Source organism: Plectrocnemia conspersa, unplaced genomic scaffold, assembly GCF_051122295.1.
Source record: "Plectrocnemia conspersa isolate PC_06_02 unplaced genomic scaffold, ASM5112229v1 ptg000010l, whole genome shotgun sequence".
Classification (NCBI taxonomy): Eukaryota; Metazoa; Arthropoda; class Insecta; order Trichoptera; family Polycentropodidae; genus Plectrocnemia; species Plectrocnemia conspersa.
This window is the reverse complement of record NW_028277174.1, coordinates 11,369,373-11,393,467: the sequence shown is the minus strand read 5'-3', so window position 1 is coordinate 11,393,467 and position 24,095 is coordinate 11,369,373. Positions and strand designations below refer to the sequence as shown.

The 24,095-nt window shown below is 31.2% G+C and overlaps 1 protein-coding gene across 2 annotated transcripts in view; it reads right to left on the bottom strand.

Annotated features, from left to right (window-relative positions):
* Window positions 1-21,371, bottom strand: part of CRMP (Collapsin Response Mediator Protein) — a 35,944-nt gene extending 14,573 nt beyond the window's left edge. For both annotated transcript variants that reach the window (XM_088195767.1, XM_088195768.1), the window contains exon 1: window positions 21,220-21,371. In XM_088195767.1, the coding sequence (XP_088051893.1) occupies window positions 21,220-21,258 (39 nt within the window). In that variant the 5' untranslated portion in view covers window positions 21,259-21,371. The remainder of the gene's footprint in view (window positions 1-21,219) is intronic.
* Between the last annotated feature and the right edge of the window lie 2,724 nt (window positions 21,372-24,095).

Here is a 24,095-nt window from a genome sequence, read left to right as displayed (position 1 = left end):
TCCATAGTTTGTCTGCATTTCAATATTACACTATGTTTTAACAATATGATAGCTATCCTTACCGATATAATGTAAGAATAATCAAAGTATATTCAAATCGAATTTTGGTCAATAGGAGAGCGCAAAAAAACAATTATCACTTCTCAGAAGGCAAAAATTCACGTCAAAAGCAATAAAATCGTGGCGGCGTCGTCGCAGTGGGAACGCTCGGTAACGAGCGTTCCCACTGCGACGGCGACGGCACGATTTTATTGCTTTTGACGTGGATTTTTGACTTCTGAGAAGGGATAATTGTTTTTTTTGCGTTCTCGTATTGGTCAAAATTCGGTTTAGATGTGCTTTTTTTGATTATCACTCGTAATATTGTATTAAAAAGTCTTAATATAAACGCTTGATAATCGAGCGTTTTCACCGCGATGGCAACACTGAGCAGTAAAGGAAACACGACTAATTATCAGATTTTTAATGCTTAATTAAAATACGTCGCAACGGTAGCTAATTTTTATATTAATTTGTAGCATAGAAAGGGTTAACTCGTACATATTATTATTTATTCAAGAAATTATATTACGATGTTAAAAATATATAAAGTGTCATATTTGTCATGAGGCCCGGAATTATTGGAAAAATATAAAAAAAACAATTAAAAACTCTCATTGAATAAAAGGTAACAACATCTTAATGTAATCATATAATGGATTATTTTCAGATAATAAGATCTGATAATGGATATATAGGCGTCATAGCGTATTGGTAAAGTGCCGGGATTATAAATCACACTCGCCTATTTTTAGTACTGCATTTTATATATTTATGAATGCTTGAATATAACCTAAGTTTTATAACTAGCCAAATATTATATCTAAAGCGCGGTAAATTTATTCCGGTTAGCAGCCTTCATGCGAACATAAAGGAAAATTCTTTCAGGAGCCACTAGCTGTTATACAATATGAAAAGGGTAACGCATTTAAATACAAGTGTAATTTATATACTTGAATAATATCTTTATGTATAGAAATAACTTGGCTATCTACATGTTATATTTTTTCCTTATTTTGCATTACATTATTTATGTTATTCTGTTCTGCGAAACGTGATACAAATATAAATACTTCATTGTTAACCAAATATATTTTGAAAGTTAAACTATTATATAAACTTGACATTACGCCAAATGTAAATATCCATTTTGATCATATATTAAGTAGATTTGACCTCAAATTATATTTTATATTTACTCTCCAAGTTAATTTAACCGTGAAGAGAAAAGCAAGTTCAACCGCCTTTCCTCCAGTTCTCGCGCTATTTTTCCATATTGTTTCGCGTTACGAGACGGGAAATGCTAACTGTAGTTCTAGTACTTTGACTACAATTGTTGCTAGAACAACAGTAAATTTAGATAACGCAACGGGCTCTATCCAGTTTGTAACTAAAAGACAATATAGTTTCGCTAAAACCAACATAAAAAGAATATTTACATCAGTGCTACATTTATGTAATAATGTAATAAAGATTGTTGAATAATAGTGTAATAAAAAAACAGAATTCTAAGCTTCGTTTCTAATCTTGTACTACAACACATTATATCGAATAAACTAAAACGAACCATGATAAGCGTTTAACTGACCCGAATTGATATTTTACCGTACAGTTTTCCATTCTGCACTGCGGTAAAGTAATATGTTGTTATATTATGAACATTGACGGTAAAATTATTTTTTCAACGAAAAAATGTTATTTTTCACATGTGACCCATATGCGTTTGATACATGATATTTTTTTTATGGAACTGATATACACAGAAATTTCATTAGGAAATTGGAGGCACATTAAATGAAGTGCAAAAAAATACGCGTTCATTAATTATTGGCGAATCGGCTTTATGGATTGTTGAATAGAAAAGTTGTGTTCTTTTCAACCGAACGGAACATAATGGCAACAGGCTCGGTCACAGAACTTAGCCTACAAAAATGATACCTTATATGTATGCGAAAAGTCATTTATCTTCATGGACAATAAGCTCCGTTAGCTAGTCTGAGGCGAAGAGAAAAAAATACTTTACGGTCCATCCGTCGTGCTAAGAAGAATGTCTTCACGACGCAGCCGGCAGGAAATGTCGGAAAATCTTATATATGTACATTATGCGACACTTTATTGTTGTGTGGCAAATGGTTTATAATATAATAAAAAGTTGAACCATTAGTAACTAAATGTAGTTTAAAATATGTAACAACGATGTACATACAATTTTTACGAGAATCTTTTTAAACACGAGCTTGTATATAGAATATATGATTAATGATACTTTAAAATATAAAAATTTGCAATTCATTTTTTCAATATACACCGCAGCTGAAAGCATATATTAAAACCAATATATCGACGGCCTTAAGTGAAATTTTGACTCAAAAACTAAAATAATGAGTGAAAAGTATTTAATAATGGCACATTACTTTCGCCATTTTTGCTACATATACTATTAACTATCACATCTCCAAAATAAAAAATAATCCTAAAAAAATGTCTATAGAAAATTGAATAACTTCGTTGTTACTAGAATTGTAATTCCGTCATTTTATTTGCGGATCTATCAGAATATAAGTTCAACTTGGAAAAATACAGAAGATCCAGAAAAATTTAAAATAACAGTTTTAAGTTGAAAATTATGGAGTAATAATTTTTGATATTAATGCTACCGCTACGTTATCTAATTCAAGAAAGTAATAACAAAGCAACTTCAATTTCAGTTAGTACTTCAAAGAGGTAAAACGATTAAAACGAAAGAAAATATATGTTTAAGTAGCTCTTAACTCTTTCACGGCAGCTGATATTTTTGCCATATCGAAATTTGCTAATATGTGGAGGAGCACCTATTTATGCTATAAGTTATTTAAATATTAGGATTTTTCAACCTTAAATTATATAAAAAACACATACTACAAGACTTAAAGGTTCACGACACTTCTATGTGCCCTATACATACGGGTGATTTCTTATTGACTTCTAGGTGTCATCCGCGGTTGAAGGGTTAATAGGTAATAAAAAAAGGGTTAATAAATCAGGGAATGGGAGGAAATCAACGATACTTCTTTACGTAAATATTTTTTTTGCTGTCTCAGATTTTCTGTATCTTTATAGAATTCATATTATAGACAGAATCGGCCTCGCGCTTCACCAAAACTTTGGGCACAATTTTGCGGGGCCCTTGGAGCCCTTTCTGTAAAATAAACAAGACCCAGAACAACTTGAATGTTTCGTTTCTATAAATATTTTTTAATGTTTCTCTTTGTCGCAATAAATCAAAGGAATACATAAAAAGCTATGGTCCATTAAGACACACATGTTCGTTCTTTTGATTGTTCATGTTTCGGAAATAATATGGATAATTTCAACATACGTTGATTGCTAGCAATATTTTACCGAAGAATAAATTTATTCAGATTGAATAATGTAAAGATTCCTTAATCGCTATGTAATATATGTACTTAAAAATTACATTTTTTTTACATCGCTCGGAACGTAAGAACGTAAACAGTGTGTTATTCGATTTGCAGAAGTAAAAAAAGCAATTTATACAAAAACGCAGCACGATTTATAGATTACTTAATTATCAACTAATTCTGTTTAGCTACACATATTACAGACGGAATAGCGTAGTCCGTAGCACCTCAGACTAGTAACTCTGAAGTTGCGGGCTCGAGCCCCGGCAGCGGCACTCGAATTTTTATTTATTAAAAATGTGCTATTATTAAAAAAACGGTCACAGCTGAAGTGATATCTATTGGTTATAAAATATATTACATATAAAATAATTTATAATTATTAATATAGATGTCACCGACTCCCAGAGTTTAATTTAAAAAAGTAAGAATTAATAAAAATAAATAAATTACTTTTATATACACGGTTAATTGTATAATAGGTTAGGTTAGTTGATTTTATAGTGTAGTAGGAAGTTATATTATAAGTTTGACAAATTTAATTTCCGTTGAGATATTACTGATGGAACATTGCGACAACTTTCAATTTTCAATTAACATTTCAATAGCGAAAGTTATCAAAAAACGTTTAAGAACGTTTATTTTTAAGCGCAGCGTGCCACTAAAAAAATAAATAATAAAAGTATCTCAAAAAGAATGAGTGATTTTCACGGTTATTTTACTCAATTCTGATAAAATTATCATTACTCCATCTTATTTCGTGACAATCCATATTATTTGACGTATCACGATAAGTAGGGGCGTGTGTGAGGTCACTTAGGTTTGGTCATGAAAATTTGCGAACGCGCGCGTAAACAAAGAAAAGCTACCGCGAGATCATGAACGTGATTCGTACACATTGACATTTTCGCAGGTAATTAAACGGACATTTAAAAGTTATGGGCGCGTTGTTGTCGCTTAGGACCAAAAACGTTACTGTGGATGAGCTTTGAATGCTAATTCAACGATTAGATAATCAACGGTGACGCAAACACACGCGCCTTTTGTTTAATATTTCTATAAAGAAAGACACCATAAATAAGCTAGAAATGTACGCATATTAAAAATAATCAGAGGGAGAGAGGGGGTATTCATTATAATTTGTATTATTTTTAATCAGATGAGTGATTCAATGCTAAACAATACTTAACCTACATTTATTACACAAACAATTGTGACTTAATCAATCAATGATAATAAATTAATTTATGTATTTATTTTAATGAAATGTAAAATTGCACATATTGTGCAATAAAACACATACTACAAAATAAAATAAATTAAAACTCACAATCAGAAAATCCATTAATTAAACATAGTGATGAAGTTTAATAATTAACATCTTTATATTAATCGACATAATCGGTCATATAAACTATTTAAAATCAGAATGGCATTAATCTGCGTTAAAAAAGCCAATATTATATAATTTACAAAAATAAATTTGAGCATATAGTAAATATCATTATAAAAATGCGACTTTCCATGAGAGCAATATGCAGAACATCCAATGTTTTTTATCGTACGCGAAAATTAACGAAGTATAACATATTCTAATGAATACGTCCGCGTTATAAGATACCATCGGCTTTACTCTCATTTTAACCGTTCCGAAGGATAATTTCACAGCTGGCCGACTTGCGTTTTAGAGTCACAATTAAAAATAACGCTAAATTAATTACTATCCCCTTCATTCGAGGGGTAATATCGAACATGTTTTTCTCTCACAATACAACACCCATTTTGATCATTTAAAACTACACATTCGCGTTCACCCTAATGTCAGTTGTTCCAAATTTAGTTGACAAAAACAGCATGCAAGCACTCTATGCATGATCTGCGTAGTTATTGTGTTACAAATGTAGAAATTGTGAAAGTTCCCTTTTGTGGCTCCATTAGCGACGCATTTTAGTTTGATGTTTGTTTTGCGACATCAACGCGTCCACCATATTTACACCGAAACTGAGAGCAAACAATCGTTTGGACCTTTTGATGTTTTATCAAAAGTATAGTATTACGCTCTAATGCGCCGCCATTATTCGATTTGCGCGTTATGACAGCACTGGTGTAGAGACGGGAAACCAAATTTTGCAATAAATATTATATTAAATTATTAATCAAGATGTTATTTGTTGGATTGTTGTAATTATATGTGTACTGGTTGCTCCGTTGCTGATATTGCAACATAAAATTAGCAATGAAAGAAGTATTCATCTTTCAAGCCAAGTACGACTGACTGTCTTTGTCTTATTCATTGTCGCGGCAGAGACAATGTCAAAATATTTCTCGCCTTTAAACAGGGGCTACCTACAGGGAAATATTCAGAACCACGGGTTTTTTAAAAGAGGCCATCTGGATTTTATTTGTACATTTATGGATATTATGAATGCTAAAAAGAGGTCGTTTCGGAAATTGTTGTTCATCAGGGAAAGCATCAGTAAACTTGAAATAATATTTTAATTATATTAAGATAAACAAATCATAAGAAACATTGTACTAAAAATCATTATGTATTTATTGCCACTGCGAATTGGGAAGAGAAGCTGTTTAAGGCGACAAGGCAAATCGCTTGAATTCAGGAAATTCTTTCACAGCATTGAGCTTAATAGCGACGTTAATACATATATAAAAGGTTGTTTATGTTGAAAATTATCTCATGTACCAATGATTTCCTATGCCTATTTAACACATAAAATTGAATAACTGAAGCCTAATGCGTACAATAATCAAGTAGATCATCGTAAACGACAGTGACAAAACGTTCGTTAATTGCCTTTGATAATGTGGGTCGCTGCTCTAGCTACTGTAAAATAGAAGATGAGTCCATCCATCGAACGTTCACCTACACACTGCAATACCGCACTGACCTTTCGCATGACATTTGGGAAATCTACTTATACACTCTCAAACACCAACACGCGGAATAAATCGATAGACTATCGGGATTAACAACTAGTTAATAGCAATTTTTTCATAATCGAAAACGGGTCGATAAATTAAAATCGAAAGTCAAAAACTGATGATTAGACTCGCGTCTTTACGACTCGTAACTTTCACTCGAGCCGTTCGAAAACGTTACTTTTCGACCGTTAACCAGATCATCGATTACGGGAAACTTTTACGATTGGCTTAGATTGAATTTGCATCGGTTAACATTTGAACAATGATTGATTGATAACGATAAAGAAGAAACTAAGTTATATGTTTGCGCGTGTCACGGCTTAAGGAATAACTTAACGATCTTAGACTGCAGAGGTAATTAATCATTTATGCATTGTGAACAGAATATATCGATTTGACCCGAAAGCCTCTATTTTACTCATGCGATACGGTATTTATTTTAAATGACATTGACGTGCTGAGTCACATGAGTTTGTTCTTGTGTCAGGATGTCCTAATGGGTATAATTCGAACGCGATGCAGTTCATCCGTTCCAGAGCAGATACTATCAACAACTATCTATAAAAGTTAAAATATTTTCAGTCATGTGTTTTCCAAGAAGAGGAATCTACACTATTGCTATATATACATATAACTGTACATATGGGGGGGTTAGCAGAAAAGCTTGAAAGCATTCTTTATGGGAGTATGGGAGTTTTGTTGATTTTCAAAAACACGTGAGATGAGAGAAATCCCTGACATAAATTTACATAATAATTTTAGTAAGCAAATAGATGATGTACGTGTACAGACTGGGATAATATAAAATATATGCTGATAATATTAGATTCAGTAACATCAAAAGACATTAAAAGACACTCAGTTAATCCTGTAGAATATCCAGAATGATCTCTCAGCGGATTTACACCAACAAAAATCACTCTTTCCGAATTAAGAATCAAAATACGGAATGTTAATAAATCAAGGTGATAAAAATACAGATGGTTAGAACCAAAACTTTTAATGGGAGTCGTTTCGATTGAACAAATAAACTACATATAAAACCATGAATTAATTAGCACTTAGCACAAAATAAGTAGTTCTCGAAATCGTGGCATTTAAAACAATTATAGATAGATACAAAAAAATTGTTGGCCTAATTTATTAATTTCTATAAAACGATATTTTTTACATAATGGAAAATAAGCGATTTTCAAATAAAAACAATCTCATAAATTTCTATTAAATACAATATAAATATTATTATTTTATCACATTGCGGTTACTAATCTAGCATGGAAAAAGAAAATGGCTGCTTTCTCGAATTTTCAACGAATGGCTGAGCTCTTCAAGCTTATTCCAAGCTGGAAGCGAAGTGGTAAAAGTGTCAAGTTAAGACCAAGTATAAATCAGTGACTGAGACGAGTTTGAATCTCATATGAAGCTTAATATTTATATTTTTTTTTCATGTGTCGTGAGACGGGAATATATAGTTATAATTCTAAACAATAATCACAGATTATGGTCACTTAGATTTTCCTAATCTCACGGATGAATAATAGTTCATGCTTAGTGAATTGATTGTAAACATTAATAATGTTATATTTAAGGTTTAGCACCCTTTGCGGTGTAAGACGCAGGTGGAAACTAGTGAGAATTTTATTAGATTATATTACATATTGCGCCAGACTATGATGGGCGAGGTGTTTTCTACGAACAGTGGTGGAAAAGCTGGCGGAAGGATAATTTCAGTGGAAGATCCTCAGAGGTCTTGTAGGTGGCGTGGCAGCGACAGTATAACGGAGATTGCTCCCGTTTTACTTCAGTGCTCATAAGTCCATGACCGTATGATGTCTGCGGGCGGACGGGATTCAAGTGTCTGGCGGAGTCTGCCTTCTCCTCATCCAGGGATAAGTATCCAGGACTGCAAAGCTTGCTGACCAATTATAATCATGCAGCGATCATCCAGCCAATCGTTGCACTCGCTTTTTAGAGCGACGAAATAAGTATACGCCATTTGCTTGATGGATATCTCCGAGGTGAATTGCGTAACGGTGATATTGTGGCCTTACGGTACCATTTGTCTTCCGGTGATATATTGTTTCCCGTGACCGTTTCGTAACAAAGAAATATTCTTTGAATGTACCGGAGAATTCTTGCGTGTTATTTATTACGGAATCCTTTAGTTCTTGTCGTGAAAGTTCCCGATTGAAGTGAATTTAATTTGTACACTCCTTGAGAATTAGGGGATGTTTCGATTAACTGGCCAATGTAATGATTCACTCTGCATTTATTTGTACTTGGCAACGACTGGATTCTTTGTACTTAGCACCGACCGTATCATTTGTTCAGTTCCTTTTTGTAAGTGTTAATTAATGAATGTTATATCAAATACGAATGCATAAATAAAAAAAAAACATTATTTGATCTTAGAAATTCACAAATTAGTTTCATACGCTTTTTGAAAGTCTTTGTGACAAATTTCGTCGCACTGATTAGTTATATAACAAAGGGTAAAACTAGAATTATAAATTGCTGGCCACTATTTGTCGATTACTTAAGAGTTAGTTAATAATTTTGGTATTTTTAAGTCAAGTACAATGTTCGAAGAAGTTAGATAATTTTAGAAAAGAAGCGTGAACTTTGTATGTATAATATATTTGCACTCTTACTTGGACAGAACTACTTCATTAATATTCATCATCTGTGTGGTCAAGTATAGCTAAAAAATAATGTAAATATTGTATAATACTACATCAATCATTGGATCACTTGCTTAATGTGTTTTTCATTCCAAAGAAAGTATTATACATACTTTAAATATTAGTTTTAGAAGATCATTAGATTTTATTTACAAAGAAAAACGCACTAAAAGTTAAATATATAATAATTAAACATGTACCAAAAAAGCAAAACAGTAGGTCACCTAATTTAAATTAAATTTTAATGTTAACTACTCATATAGTATAGTATGACTGACGATAGCGTGCTTAATCACGGTAATCAATCACGTATATAAAACGAATATCGTAATATAAATCACTATTAAACCCTAGGCTCTGTAGTTGGTTGCGCGGTTGCGCAAAGGAAACTTTTGTAAGGGCGACTGAAAAATGGCTGAAACATGCGAAATTCGAATCCATTAACGAGTTCAAGGTTTAGTTCAAGTATCGACCGCCACTTTATGAGTTTTGACGAAAATAATACAACAAATACTCTCATAAACACAAGCTTGAAAACGCGATGACATAATATTGCGGCCACAATATTTTTGTCTGGCACATGTGCCATCAGTGAGTCATTCTTTTAAACGAAATGTTTATCGAATAGCACTGAAGTTTGTAATACATATATTTTATATGTAATAATATTGTATAAGCGTAAATAGTTTAACGCCTCTGGTTGGTATATAATACACTCGAAAAAATATTTACACATCTAATAGCATATAGTGGATTAGTTTCAATCAAAATAGCTTCGGTAGATCTATTTAGATTGCGTCGGCAATCAGACGGAAAGCTCGTTTTGGTTCGGTTTAAAATTTATTGTTAGTAAATGTTGGTAAAAACACAATACAGAACGCCGACAGTGAAAACGGCCTTGATCTTCACGCAAAACAATGGCTGCGAAAAATTGTGAAAACTCATTTATAAGTGTGAGACAATGTACGATGTTGATGATGAGATTATTGCTATTGTTTACTGAGTTTTTATTAATAACGACTGAGGCTGCGTAAGCAATGACTGTGTCATCGAGATTTTGATTATATTATTATTATATCCATAAAGATAAAATCAAGGATTGCGAGTATATTTGGGGTTCATTAACTGAACGCTTAAATTGCCGTTAATTATGTAGCACGATTAATAAAACGGACAAAAATAAGTTTTCTCGACCAAAAAACTATCGAAAAAACCATTTAGTAAAAATATAATGGCATAATAATTCATAATAATACAATGGCCTTTTTTATTATGTTTTAAAGTTTAAGGTTCAGCTAATTTATCAATTTAGTTATATGATTAAATTTTTATTCATTTTAAAGAGTCAGAGTTAAGAGTAATTTTCCAATTAGAAGTAATGTACTTTATATAATCAGATAAAACATATTAACACTGGTATTACTCTCTTGATTGTATATTAGTTCTGTAGGTTAATTGAATCATTAAATTGTTAAAAGCTTAGATTTATGTGTATGTATCTATTTTTGAGTACTTTTGCCTATAATTGATTAGTGAGTCATGCCATTTTATACGAATGTACTAATTCAGTACACTAAGGGTTATGTTAAACCATTAAAATATGGAATTAGGACTTTAAAGAACTCGGGTGAAAAACACCTCGACAGAAAAGCGCTCGTGTAGCGGCAAATTTATGAGCAGCTTAGAACTACACATGTATACATATGAACATATGTATGGTACATTAAAAAAAACCTTTGCAATAGACAGTACAAAGCAGGTGTTTCCAATTATATTCATTAATAGCAATGACAAATAAAATATGCAACTTATGGCTTAATACTATACTATTATATATTAAAAAACACATGGTTTATGTTCCATAATATATCGATCGTTTCCTGCAAGCTGTCGCAGTAAGAGAATCAGATAAAGTACATCTAAACCGAATTTTGACCAATAGGAGAGCGCAAAAATCAATTAACACTTCTCAGAAGTCAAAAATCCACGTCAAAAGCAATAAAATCGTGCCGTCGCCGTCGCAGTGAGAACGCTCGTTACCGAGCGTTCCCACTGCGACGGCGCCGACACGATTTTATTGCTTTTGACGTGGATTTTTGCCTTCTGAGAAGTGTTAATTGTTTTTTTGCGCTCTCCTATTGACCAAAATTCAGTTTGAATATACTTTGAGCAATATTTAAAATAAAAATATAAAATCTCGCCATCATCATTCTAAATGAGCGATAAAAATCTATTATATGTTTAAGTCATGGTGAAATACCAAAAAGTTACCGAGCGTTCCCACTGCGACGGCGCCGACACGATTTTATTGCTTTTGACGTGGATTTTTGCCTTCTGAGAAGTGTTAATTGTTTTTTTGCGCTCTCCTATTGACCAAAATTCAGTTTGAATATACTTTGAGCAATATTTAAAATAAAAATATAAAATCTCGCCATCATCATTCTAAATGAGCGATAAAAATCTATTATATGTTTAAGTCATGGTGAAATACCAAAAAGCGGAAAAATCATAAAGCATTTATGCAATCAAATATTTTGTTGGCTATAGAAAAAATAATACATTCATTTGATTGTTAAATATGTGTTACATTATGACCAAAGAATGATATAAATAAATTGATATTAGGGATTACAATAACGGTAATACCGGTATTGGGGAAATTTATTGTTACTCTGAAAAAAAATATCTAGTACCGATACCAGTACCGATACCGGTATTGAGACAAAAACTGCCGGTATTACAAAATGAAATACCGGTAGTACCGAAATATATACCGGTATTACCGCCACGTATTTTTTATTTTTTATGTAGGGAAAACAAAAGGAAGTATTGTATAAACGAAATTCTTTTTACTATTTGTACATTTTTATCTCAATACTAATTTTTATCCAAATAGTTCACGGAATATGTTTCCCTAAATATTGGTGTTAAATATTAGCAATAGGTGAGTCTCAAATTTTATATTTAAACAAGAAACTAATTTAATTTTTTTTCTTGTAATGTATGTTTTTCTAAAAAAAACATACATTACACGAAAAAAATTCTGGAAAATAATGCAATTTATTGGAAAATAATGCAATTTTTTATATTACCCACTACAAATATATTGTAATAGATGATATAATTAAAATAAGTACTAATTAAACATTGTTCGACAGGTGTTTTATTTACGTTAAACTTGATTTATTTTTTATTTTTTCAAGTAAATAAATATGCAAAATATAATCTTGTTTATTATTGTTATAACGACTAAATGTTATTCTTTTTTTATTAAATTACATTTTAAATTTTAAAACATGTATGTGTAATATAATTTATTAAAAAAATGCAAATCACTGATTTAAAAAAAATCCATATGTTACGCTAAATTGTCTGGGACTAAAAGGGTTATGCAGTACATATACATTTATAACTCAAATTTAATTAATGTTACTATTAACATAAATATAAATAAATAAGTATGCAATATAATTGATTTATTCTAAAATAAATATTAAATGTGCGTTAATTAAAATAAAATATTATAAATAAATCATACCGCATTCACATCAATATCACAATCATCAATCATATAAATTTGTTATTAGAAAAAATATGTTGAAGTTTAAACAAACAGATTTAGAATTTTCTATGCATTCCTTTTTCATGTCAATATTTCTTGGAACGTATCTACCGCGTAAATCAAGAGATGTTTGTAAATTATATTTATTTAATTTTGGAATATTTTACAGGGACTGCACAGAAGTTAGATATAATAAAAAAAGTTGAAAAAAACGTCCGTTTGTTCTGCGCTTTTTTACGGAATGAAAATGTACTGTAACTCGATCGTATTGTAACGTGAGACGAAAAGTGTATCTTTAACAACAACAGAAAGCGATCTGCACAATAGTTGAACATCAAAATACTATCCAGCTTCACAATGAGCTTGTCAAACACAAAGATGTTTTCGGCGATAACCACGAGGAGCCAGAAAAAACTATGTGGGGTGATGCTCATCTATTTTATGTGTGCACTATTAGTGTTTTTTAAATTATATAAGTGTATAATTATTGTTTGTTTATTGTACATCATGACGCATTGGAGAAACCTGTCAAGTTATACCGACTAACTATAGCTTCCAATATAAAACAGTCTAAAAATAACGCTACAAATCAGACTGACCAGTATAATGCTTGCACTACTCTCTATGGAAGTTGTCCGAACCGAAGTTGGCCGAAGTCGCCGACTTCCGACTAGCGGCCACACTGTCACAAATTTCATATGCCGTCCGGACGGCGGCTGCTGGCACATTTGCGCGTGATCGAAAAATGTGCCAAATAATCGCAATTTTTTAATTGTCATATTATTAAAATTACGCTACTGATAATTATAAAAGTTTGTGTGGGCACTCACCAATACAATATCTGTGAAAACTTTTCGGTCGTAAATATTCAATTTACGCAAAATCTTTGTCGGCTTTTGCAAAATGCCATAAGGCATAAAAATGATACTTCAGAATACGAACACTACATATGTGACTATCCTAGAATTTGTCGCCATCGATTCTAAATAAGAATTCGTTATGGTGTGACATTTATATAAACCGATCTAGGAAAATACATAAGGATATTCGCAACGAATTTTTTAACAAAATCAAGTACCACTAATTATTTTTTACTTATATAATTTTATATGAAAACAAATATAATAACGATATATGTTAGAAGAATATACTATAAAAAATATAATTAATCCCTTTTGGTGCCCTAAAATATTCAAAGATGTCAGTAAGAGTCTGTTGCAGCGCTCGACATGCGTGTTGACCATAGGACGTCTACGCGCATACTGAAATTGAACCGAGTTACTCGTTCTATCTCACTTTGCGAAAAACCATATTATTATCTCTCTCACTCTTGTCACTTAACAAGCGAGAGCGCGAAAGGGGAAGTATCTCACCGCTCGCGCTCGAAAGAGCAGCTCCGACTTCGGTCCGTTTGCCGACAATGTTCGGAAGCGCTCAAAACTGGCCAAGTCGACTGAATTACCCCAACTTTACTTCCCGTTCTCGGTAACCTCGGACAACTTCCGAGAGATTTTAGAGCGGGCAGAACCGATCTCGAGCGAAGTAACCCCGAAGTAACCCACTATATTCTCCATAATAATAGTGTAGTTCAGGCATAATAATAATAATTTAGCTCCCAATATATAATAATTCCCTTGTAATTACTTTTTTATACTTTTTGAAAACTGAAAGAAGTTTTGAAATAAAAATCTAGATTGTAGAATTTCTATAAAAATAAAACTACATAAATATATTGAACTGTCTTAAATAAATAAATACCATCTATATATAGGTAAGAATATACAGCTTTGTGGAAGGAATATCTCCACGCTGAAACTATTAGCTAATTTAGAGATCCTTATCCCATGAATTCACTATCAATTTAGCGGAAAATGTACATCACAGATGCCGAGCAATTATCGACAAAGCACTCTAATACGGTATTATGTATGTGTATACATTTTTTTTTATAAAAAAATATTTTCAATTCGTGCCTGTAACATTGATTAAATCTCCCAAAGCCTAAAATCTATAATCAAACTTCCGATTTCCCTAAGCGTATACATAGTTTAGCGTGTGCGAAATAGATAACCCCTTCGGCGAATAACTCTTTCAACGTGTCTAGACCGGAAACAGTCACCGTTTCGTGCACTTGTTCCGGTGTATGACTTCGAAACGTGCACGTATGCATACGTATAATAATACTAAACAGTAAAATGTGCCTAAGCACGTCCGACGCCTTCATTACCATGTGTCTTCTGACAGCACGCGATAGTTTGACCTTAAATTTATGGCATTTTCTATGCACACACGCCTAACTATAATATCTAATCCGTAAATGGTAACTGATCGAAAGACCGGATTCACTGGTTTAATAACCGCGAGCGAAATTGACATTGGATGTGTTTGATCTACGTACAATTTCTCTTTCGTTCTCTCCACACATGCGTCCAATTCACACGGTTGCCCAATAATTGCTTTCGATATTGTTCTTAAAAATAACGTGAAAATTGCTTTTTTCTGAGCAGCAATCATCCTGTATAGTCGTTAGCGTTACTACACATGGTAGCTCTTTTAATTGAGTTGCTACCATTTCACTGACCGCTGTTTCCTATCTATGTATGCAAGTAGTAAGTACATCGGTTATGGTTATGGTGAACGAGTTTCATCGCAGTCGTAAATCTTCATTTATTACTATTTTTCTATATACGTATGTATGTGATATTTATGATGGCTTTTGATGTGTAACATCTTTGAAATGTGTGAAACTGTATACAAAGCAAAGCTTTTCCAAGTGAATAGGAAGAACTGTGGAATATTTGGAGCGAAAGAATCAATTACAAAACTGAATTATATCAAAATATTTGATATATGAAAGACGATGTTTAGCTGCTGCTAAAAATTATAAAATTCTGGACATGTTCGGACAATAGAATCAACTAATTCGTCTTCAAAAAAATATATAATATGTCTAGCCATTTTAAAGAATATGCATGTTTTAAAGTTAAATTATATATAAACCAGTATCTCATACATTAAAAAACTAACAGAATTCTAGATAATGGGGGCATATTCGAAAACGCAATGAACTATATATAACTATATTTTTTTAAAGAGACACGCACTTCGCATAACGAAACCGAGCATTCTCATATTAAATCTCTAATCATGCTCAAACGTCACAACAACTCATCGATGGAAAGATTTCTGGTTAAAACCAAATATTATATAAGAGAATTCCGCCCGGCAGAAAATACTTGGCGATGCTGAAAGGTTGCCGATTGACCATTTTCACAGTCACTTCTTTGCTCTTGTAAAAACAGTTAATTCCCATATGTGCGAATACTCTGAGACACTTTCAGGTCATCAGCATACAATACATATTCTGTGTTAGCAATTGCCGCATGTGAATATGTCATTGATAAAGAGTAGAAAGAGCACAGGACCAAATTGGATCCCTGCGGTACTCCAGAATGAATGAAATATAGCTCACATACTGAAGAAATAGCCCCACTTACTCAACTTACTCAAAAAAAGCTGATTGAGTAGCTTCGGAAGAAGAGGTTCATGACAAATTTCTATATTTTCACAAAAGGTAAGCTACCGTGGATTGACGCGGAAGAAAACCGTGTTGCTGGTCTACTAGAGTCTGCCGATAGTGATTATATGAAATAATTTAGCAAATGCCCATCATCCGCTAAGTTGTTTGTTATAAAAGTTCTTCAATACAAAGTCAGGGATCAAGACTGATCCTGTGAAGCTACGCGATTTGAGCTTCTCAAAACCTTGATAGATTTTTGAAAATGTCGACTTTATTTATGGCTAAAACCAGTCATGAAAAACGAAAAGTTCATCACCAGCTAAAAAACAACCTTAAGATCAGCGTTTTAAAAAAACTGGCAAAGTGAGAGAAGTGTGCACTAGGAATCCTTGTCCACTGCGTTTTTATCCTTAGAAAATGCCATATAATAAACTAATTTTATGTACTAATAAATTAGTTCTTTGGTCAATTTGATTATATTATTTTATTTAAAAATATAACGTTTCCTCTAAAGTTGTAAGTACTAAATTAAGCATAAATCTTGTATCTAAAAAGAAACTCGACTGACAAAAGTTAAAATAATGTATCATAATTATATAATATATGTATATATACATGTTTCATAATTCGGCAATGGGCTTTATTGTTTCGTTAGCCTTTTAAGGCTTGATTTATTATCACACAATATGATGAGCCTAAAATGAGGTTGCGAAATTTCAGTTCTTTTAAATTGCCTCGTGTTTATTTTTTTGAGCCATTCTCTATTGTTATCTAGACCCGGAAAACAATCTAGGTGTGATGCTGCCTTTTTAAAATTTAGATTTATTAACACATCATTCGTAAAGTAAATTTATAGAAATTTCTCAACTTAACATAACCGAATCTGCTTATTCTGCAATTTGCAGTCGTAAAAAATAATTTTTATCACACACGCTGCAAAGATAACCGTTAAATCGATATGCTTTCTAGCGAGAGATGGAGTTCGATCGGCTTTCATTATCGTTAAATTCAGTTACAAACAGTGATGATTGTATGTAAATTTACGGCGCCGTTACAAAAATACGTATAATGATGTTCACAAAAATATGATCCATCCATATTTTGTACATGATGAATGTGAATGATGCTTTCTAATATATGAGATTGAGAGTATGGCTTCAAATTTATTTTAGTATTAAGGAGAATTTCCAGAGGGTCGTAATTCAGACTTAAAAGACAGAACGTGATCGTACGAAAGACATTTCGGATTAAATGAGAAAACTCCTCGGGCTATTTTAAAATGAATCGATGTTTAGACTATTATATTGGTAATGATCAATTGGACTTTAGGTAAAGACAATTTAGTTTTGTAACCAATTTATCGGCGTGATTTATAAATAAAGACTTATGCATATTGTGTTATGATAATTAAGCTTTAAGAATATAAGTGATGATGAATTAATTATTATGTTATAAATATAATGTACCGCATAATTAATTATGATGTTATGAATTAAACTTAAATATGATTCTTTTTATATTCTGTATTAAAATACTGTAAATATTTAATAATCTACTCTAATACAATTTAACTGTTATATGCACTGATACATATGATTTTATTGTTACAGCAAAATAATAAGTTGAAAATCTATATTTATTTGCGTAAAATCAAAATATATTATAATTCAATTCCCAGTTAATTTTGCCTTACTATTGGCACATTTAAAGTACACAGTTACGTAACAAATTCATTGTGTTATATATTGATTCAATCGTTACAAAGAGGTTATACTGCGATTAACCTTGAAATGCCTATAATTGGATCACTGGATGAGAAAGTGGAATTACAATAATTATATAATAAAACCGACATTTTAATTAAAATAGTTTATTACTACTAATATATAGGAAGTTGATAGTTGTGACATTTATAATTCTGTAATGCTAAGAACAATTACTGTTAATTTGGAAGTGTAGTATTTTCATTTTTTTAACTAACAATTGTAAAGTTATTAATTTTTTTTGCCAAATCGGGAAAGGTAGTGTATCAACATTTTAATACTTACAACTATCGTATAAATGTAATCATCGCAATATTGTTTTATATTGATTGATAACCTTAAAATTTCAGGGCAAAGATAAAATGACGAAAATAAGACCAGACAAGGCTACCATTTTAATTGTTCTTTAATAATAATTACTAATTTTTTCGTATATGCCGTATGGAGAAATATGAAATTATTAGAAAAAAATACAATGTAAATATGTCAGTTGTGTTATAATATATAAAATCTAACTGATATGAATATATTGATACCTATTACAGTCCAAAAATATTTTACCACGGCTTCGAACCGGAACGGATCCGAAAACAGAAAACCGAAAAAAACGTTTTTTTTTTGTTGAAACGAAAACCGGAGCTGAACCGAAAAAAATATTGGTTTATTTTGGTTCGGTACATGTTCAAATGCGAGTTAGCTAAGTTAAGGTGACCAGACGTCCGCCTCAAAAATCTGTCCTCCTTTGTCCTCATAAAAAAAAATTACGGGATACTTTTTTGTGATCCCGTAGCATCCCTTGAGAAAAGAAAATGTCCGAAATGATCATTTTTAGTTTTCTCGTTTAATATTTTCAATTACTTGGAGCTAAACCAACAACCGAAGAAATCATTATTTTTCCGGAATAAAAACCAGAACCGAAGTAATATATTTTTTTAATTGAACCGCAACAAAAACCGGAAAGAAAAAAAATCGGTTCGAAACTCTGCTTTAAACTAACCATAGATTTATTAAAATTCATTATGATTTTTATTTGTTTTATGACAAAAAGTTATCGTTAAGGTATAACTATTTTCATAATCTATAAAGCGAAATTTAAATACAAAAACATATTCTATACTACTTCTAAATTATTAAATTAAGTCTTAGTAGATGAACAAAATTAAACCATACAATTGCTTACAAATTATAATATAAATTAGATTCGGTAACGAGCGTTCCCACTGCAATGGCGCCGACACAATTTTATTGCTTTTGACGTGGATTTTGGACTTCTGAGAAAGGATAATTATTTTTTGCGCCCTCCTATTGGGAAAAATTCTGATTATATATGTTCAATTCGATTCTCAATAAATCGTACTATTGTTATAAAAAGTCTTAAAGAAATCTCGAATGCAATTTAAAAAACAATTTGCATACTTAGCAAAATAGATAATTATTTTTGCAAATAATGTACTCAAGTGAGTAGTTACGCTTCAAAATCCATGTTTCTTTATGAGCCTTTATTTTGATTCAAAATGCAAGACAATTAGACGTTTCATTTTAATAAAAAAAGCGCCTTTTACGCCTTCGAAAATTATTTGTGAATAGAATGTTTATCAGCCGTGCCTACTATGACTGAAATTTGCAGAATTCGTTCGTTGAACGAAACAAAATAACGAAAAGGCCCACGTTTTATTATTGTTTAACGCATATCTCAAAAACAGGTGTGCGTGCGAACTTATTGTGAAGATCGTGTTACGTTTTTATATATATATATATTGTTTAAAGACGCAAAGATTTTATTACAATCAGCATAAAACAAACGCCGTTACGGATCAAATACGTTCCAAACATTATTAACTATTATATATACAATAAATTGTATAAAAGCATGTATTTAAAATTTTCCATACATTTTTCTGAATTAATTCAATCACAGCTGATTTTATTTGTGGTGATTTGGAAAAGCTGAAATAGCGTCTCTGGTCAAAAAGTATGTAATAATAAATTGATCCTCACTGATCAGTAATTTGCACAGCATTGTGTTATGCATATTTTATAAGATTCAAAGCGTTTTACGATTAGGCAAGTAATTAATGATTGATTAAAATAATTATTATTAAGCAATAATTATTTTTTAATTAAATAATATTTTATAACCAAATTTGTTTTTTTGCACAAATTGTTTAAACGAATCAATATTGGTAAAAACCAAGAGAAACATATTAATTCATTTGAATATTCGAATACTTCAACCATTTTTTATTCAATATTCGAATAGTTGAAAACTACGAATGATTGAGAACTCTACTCTTAACTGATAGTTTGAATTTAAAATGAAAATTTACAAGGAAGAAGACTGGAGAAACATCCCAACAAATTGGCCAATAAATTTATTACGGAGAGATCGACTGGAAGATTAAAGAGAAAAATTATTGATTTATAGTTGTCCTGATAACTAGCTGATAAACGATTTAGCTACGTGAGATTTAATGGTAGAAGTTTGCTGAATATCAGGATAAAAAGACTGATTGCAGAAAATTAAATAAAAAAATATATAATAAATAGTACATTTGATACTTGTTTATTAACCTTATATAGAATTTGCTTATAAATTATAACACAACGGCTACCTTTAAATGCCCTATCGTATTCATATTATTAAAAAAAGTTTTAACTGAATATCAATATGTGTTTAGCATATACAAAATGGTCAGTAATATCAATATCTGTTTAACATATTTAAAGTGGTCAGTAATATTAATAATATATGGTCACTTAATAATTATAATATAAATGGTCAGGACATTTTGATAAATAACAAGCTTACTTACTGATCATTTAATATAAATACATAATTAAAGTAAATTATTGACTAAAATCAAACAATGTATTGACTCAAAAAATACAGTTTTTTTTATATTAGTTCGAGTCCTAATAGGGAAATATAAATATTTATAAATATTAGATTCAAAAATAAAATCAATTATTTCATTCAACGGTTTTTTTATTATATGTATATAAATATACATATAAACAGATGAATTCGTATAATTGATTTATTATAAAATTCTTATTCATAAATTCTATCGCGTGTTTATTCATCTTCAACCGGGAAAATGCTCTCGCGTGTTGATGTATCGATTCGACCATACAATATACTTATATCTTACAGTAAAAGTTAATTACATATCAAGGAACAAATTTTGATTTTCTTTGTGCGATCTTCATCTGCGAAAATTCGCACCGACCGGCTTCGGTTTCGCGCGGAAAATCGATAGCAAGGGAGGGACACATGTTGGACGGTCGATGAAAAATATTGAGAGCCACTGACCTGCAGGTGAATGGGGACCTTTTTGACGGGAGCCGACATGTTGACTATGGACGACGGTACGAATTTTGTTTGAGAAAATGAGGGAAAAGCTCTTTTAAAGTGTGGTAACCCTGACGACGCGACCACCGCGCGCGGAGCTAAACTTCAACTGCGCGCGGAAGTACCGGCCGGTAGACGCACTGCGCAAGTCTTTTGGCCTGTCAATCTGTGCGTCGATGCTTGTACATTATAACGACGCAAACTCTATGATAATAATAACAAAGAAAAATTAATTATATTATGTATTAAATCAATACATCACAGAAATATCGAGAACGTAATGTAAGATTTTCATATCTTCGTATTTTATACATCTCCATAAAGATTTTAAGGTATATAATAATTAAAATGAGACATCGGAACACTGAATTATTAAAAAAAATAAAAAATGCACCATCAATACCACTGTAAGATGTAATATAAATAGTATTAAAATCAAATTCAATCCGTCACACGTGGATTTAAGAATGAGCATATGCATAAGTATCTATTGAATTTAAAAATTAAAAACACATAATTAACCTAAAAGTTTTTGTTTCAAATCCCTAGTGTTTTTTAATTTTTATCGTGTCTGAGAAAATCCCGATTGATTTGGTTGGATTAGGTTTTAATATTTTAATTTTATAATGATTAAAACGTATTTTTTCCATTTCATCAATATCATCATATTTGTAGTATCTGTATGCCCCCAATTGTATGAAGAATATTTTCACATTTTTTTTGTATGTCAGAATTTGTTCAGTAACTGCATAATACTCAGAAGTTTCGGATTATTAAAAATTACCTAGTTGGGCCTTTGCTTCAGTACATTGCGCGGAGTAGGCCCGACCTCCTACTTGGGCTGTCGCGCCGCGCTTGGTTGAATCAACGCGAAACTATTGATGGTCTTCAGTATCGCTAAGCATTTTAACTGTCGAGCATAGAACAATACTATGCTATGCTTTTTTGTCATTTGTTTATGCACGCACTCAAACGTATTTTCTATTCTACTCGATGACGTCAAGCACATGCGACTTCTCAAGCTTTTGCAATAAAACACAATATATATTTTTACTCCTTCACTCCAATTCGCCCAAGCTTCCTCAAATGACTAATAAAACCTATAAAGGATTTTATACTAAAAATTTTTCGATGTTAAACTGGCTGCAATAGACACACTACTCATCAACCAATACCAAGAGTTCCTAAGCCCTTTTATAGCCTATTAAGTATTATTAATTAAATGGCTAAAATTAACACAATGCATGGTTCTTTTCCCATCATCGTGCATAATTAATTACAATTTTGAAGAATAGAAAAAGGTTCTCTATTGGATACGAATTTATAATGATACGCCATAAATCAGAAAAATAATGAAAACACACGCTGCTGCCCAAAAACATGATGAGGTCGGCAACCGTCTGTTCACGGGCGTAAATTATTCTGAATTTTGGCATAATTAGTTTTTGACTCTATTAATTTCCTGTATCGTTCACCTTAATGTTATAAAATATAGCAAGAATGCTTTTCATCGTCATTATATTAAATTTAAATCAGAAGGAAGACACATCCAGTTTTCAGTAATCTGTAATAAAATTTACATTTATCTATTGGTGTTAAAACGTTAATTATTTGTTTTTTATATTTCCCTAATGAATAATGCAATTTTAATATGAAAATAATAGTTTAAACAAAAATTGATATATGTTATATTTTTAATAGTATAGAGAATAAAATAAAATATTACATCATAAGTTAAAAATAGATATTTAATAAAGATAGCGTGACGGTCGTACGTGCTTAGAACTTTAGAATTGATATCAGGGGAGTTTTATAACACCATGGTGATGCGGTTAGCAGTCGCACATAAATTTATTTATTAATTCAAATCGGGCTAAAAGGGGATCGACCGAACTTGATGCTTACATACAATTGAATCATATCTAGGGGGAAATAATAATAACGAAAACCATCTGAAGAAACGTTAGGTTAGAATATTGATTCATCAATATTCAAGATTACCGTTTAATAATCCATATTAGCCAAAGTAAAACTGGTTTAAAATATGACAAGTAATTGACACCTACATAATCGTCGATATTCGATTTGAATAATAGGGATTACTATATAAAAAAACAGTTTATCATTAAAACAAGTCACAGTCATCTATCAATACATTAATATATCAAGCAATATATATTAGAATAGTTATTATTTATTGCACATTTAAAGAAAATATATAAAAACATATATTGTACAAGGTAGTTATTTTTTTATGAACTAGTAATTACGTAAATTATAATAAATTTTAGTTAGAACTAATTATATTTTCTAATGGCTTTTTCTACATCTGATATTAAACCGTGTTAATTTTAAAATTGTAAGCGAAACGAGTCAAATGGGATTTGTATAGATAAATAATATTAATAATTTGCAATATCTCCATAAACCGTTTATTTTAAATAAAATATTTATATTCCGCTTTTAAAATATTTGAAAGCCCCTAATTTAGAGGAGAAAATCGGATTTTTCTTCACTGACACGAGACAAAGATGTGAACCTCTGTTTTTCTGAATAGTACAGGCTGTGGCCAACAGATGGCAGCAGCGCGCGAGAGTAGAGTTCGCGAACACGCACAACTGTTGCGCGCTCAATACGCGCGTTCGCAATCACGCGCGCAGTGAAAACGCTGAATTTTATAAAATAAATATTTTCAAATATTATTAGAATAATTTTAAATATATTTATACAATATTTTAAAATTAAATTTGAATTTTATTTAATAAAATATTTATTTTCATTAAAATAATTGAAAGTAATGTTTATATTTAAAAGCATTTATTTTGTATGTAAAATTG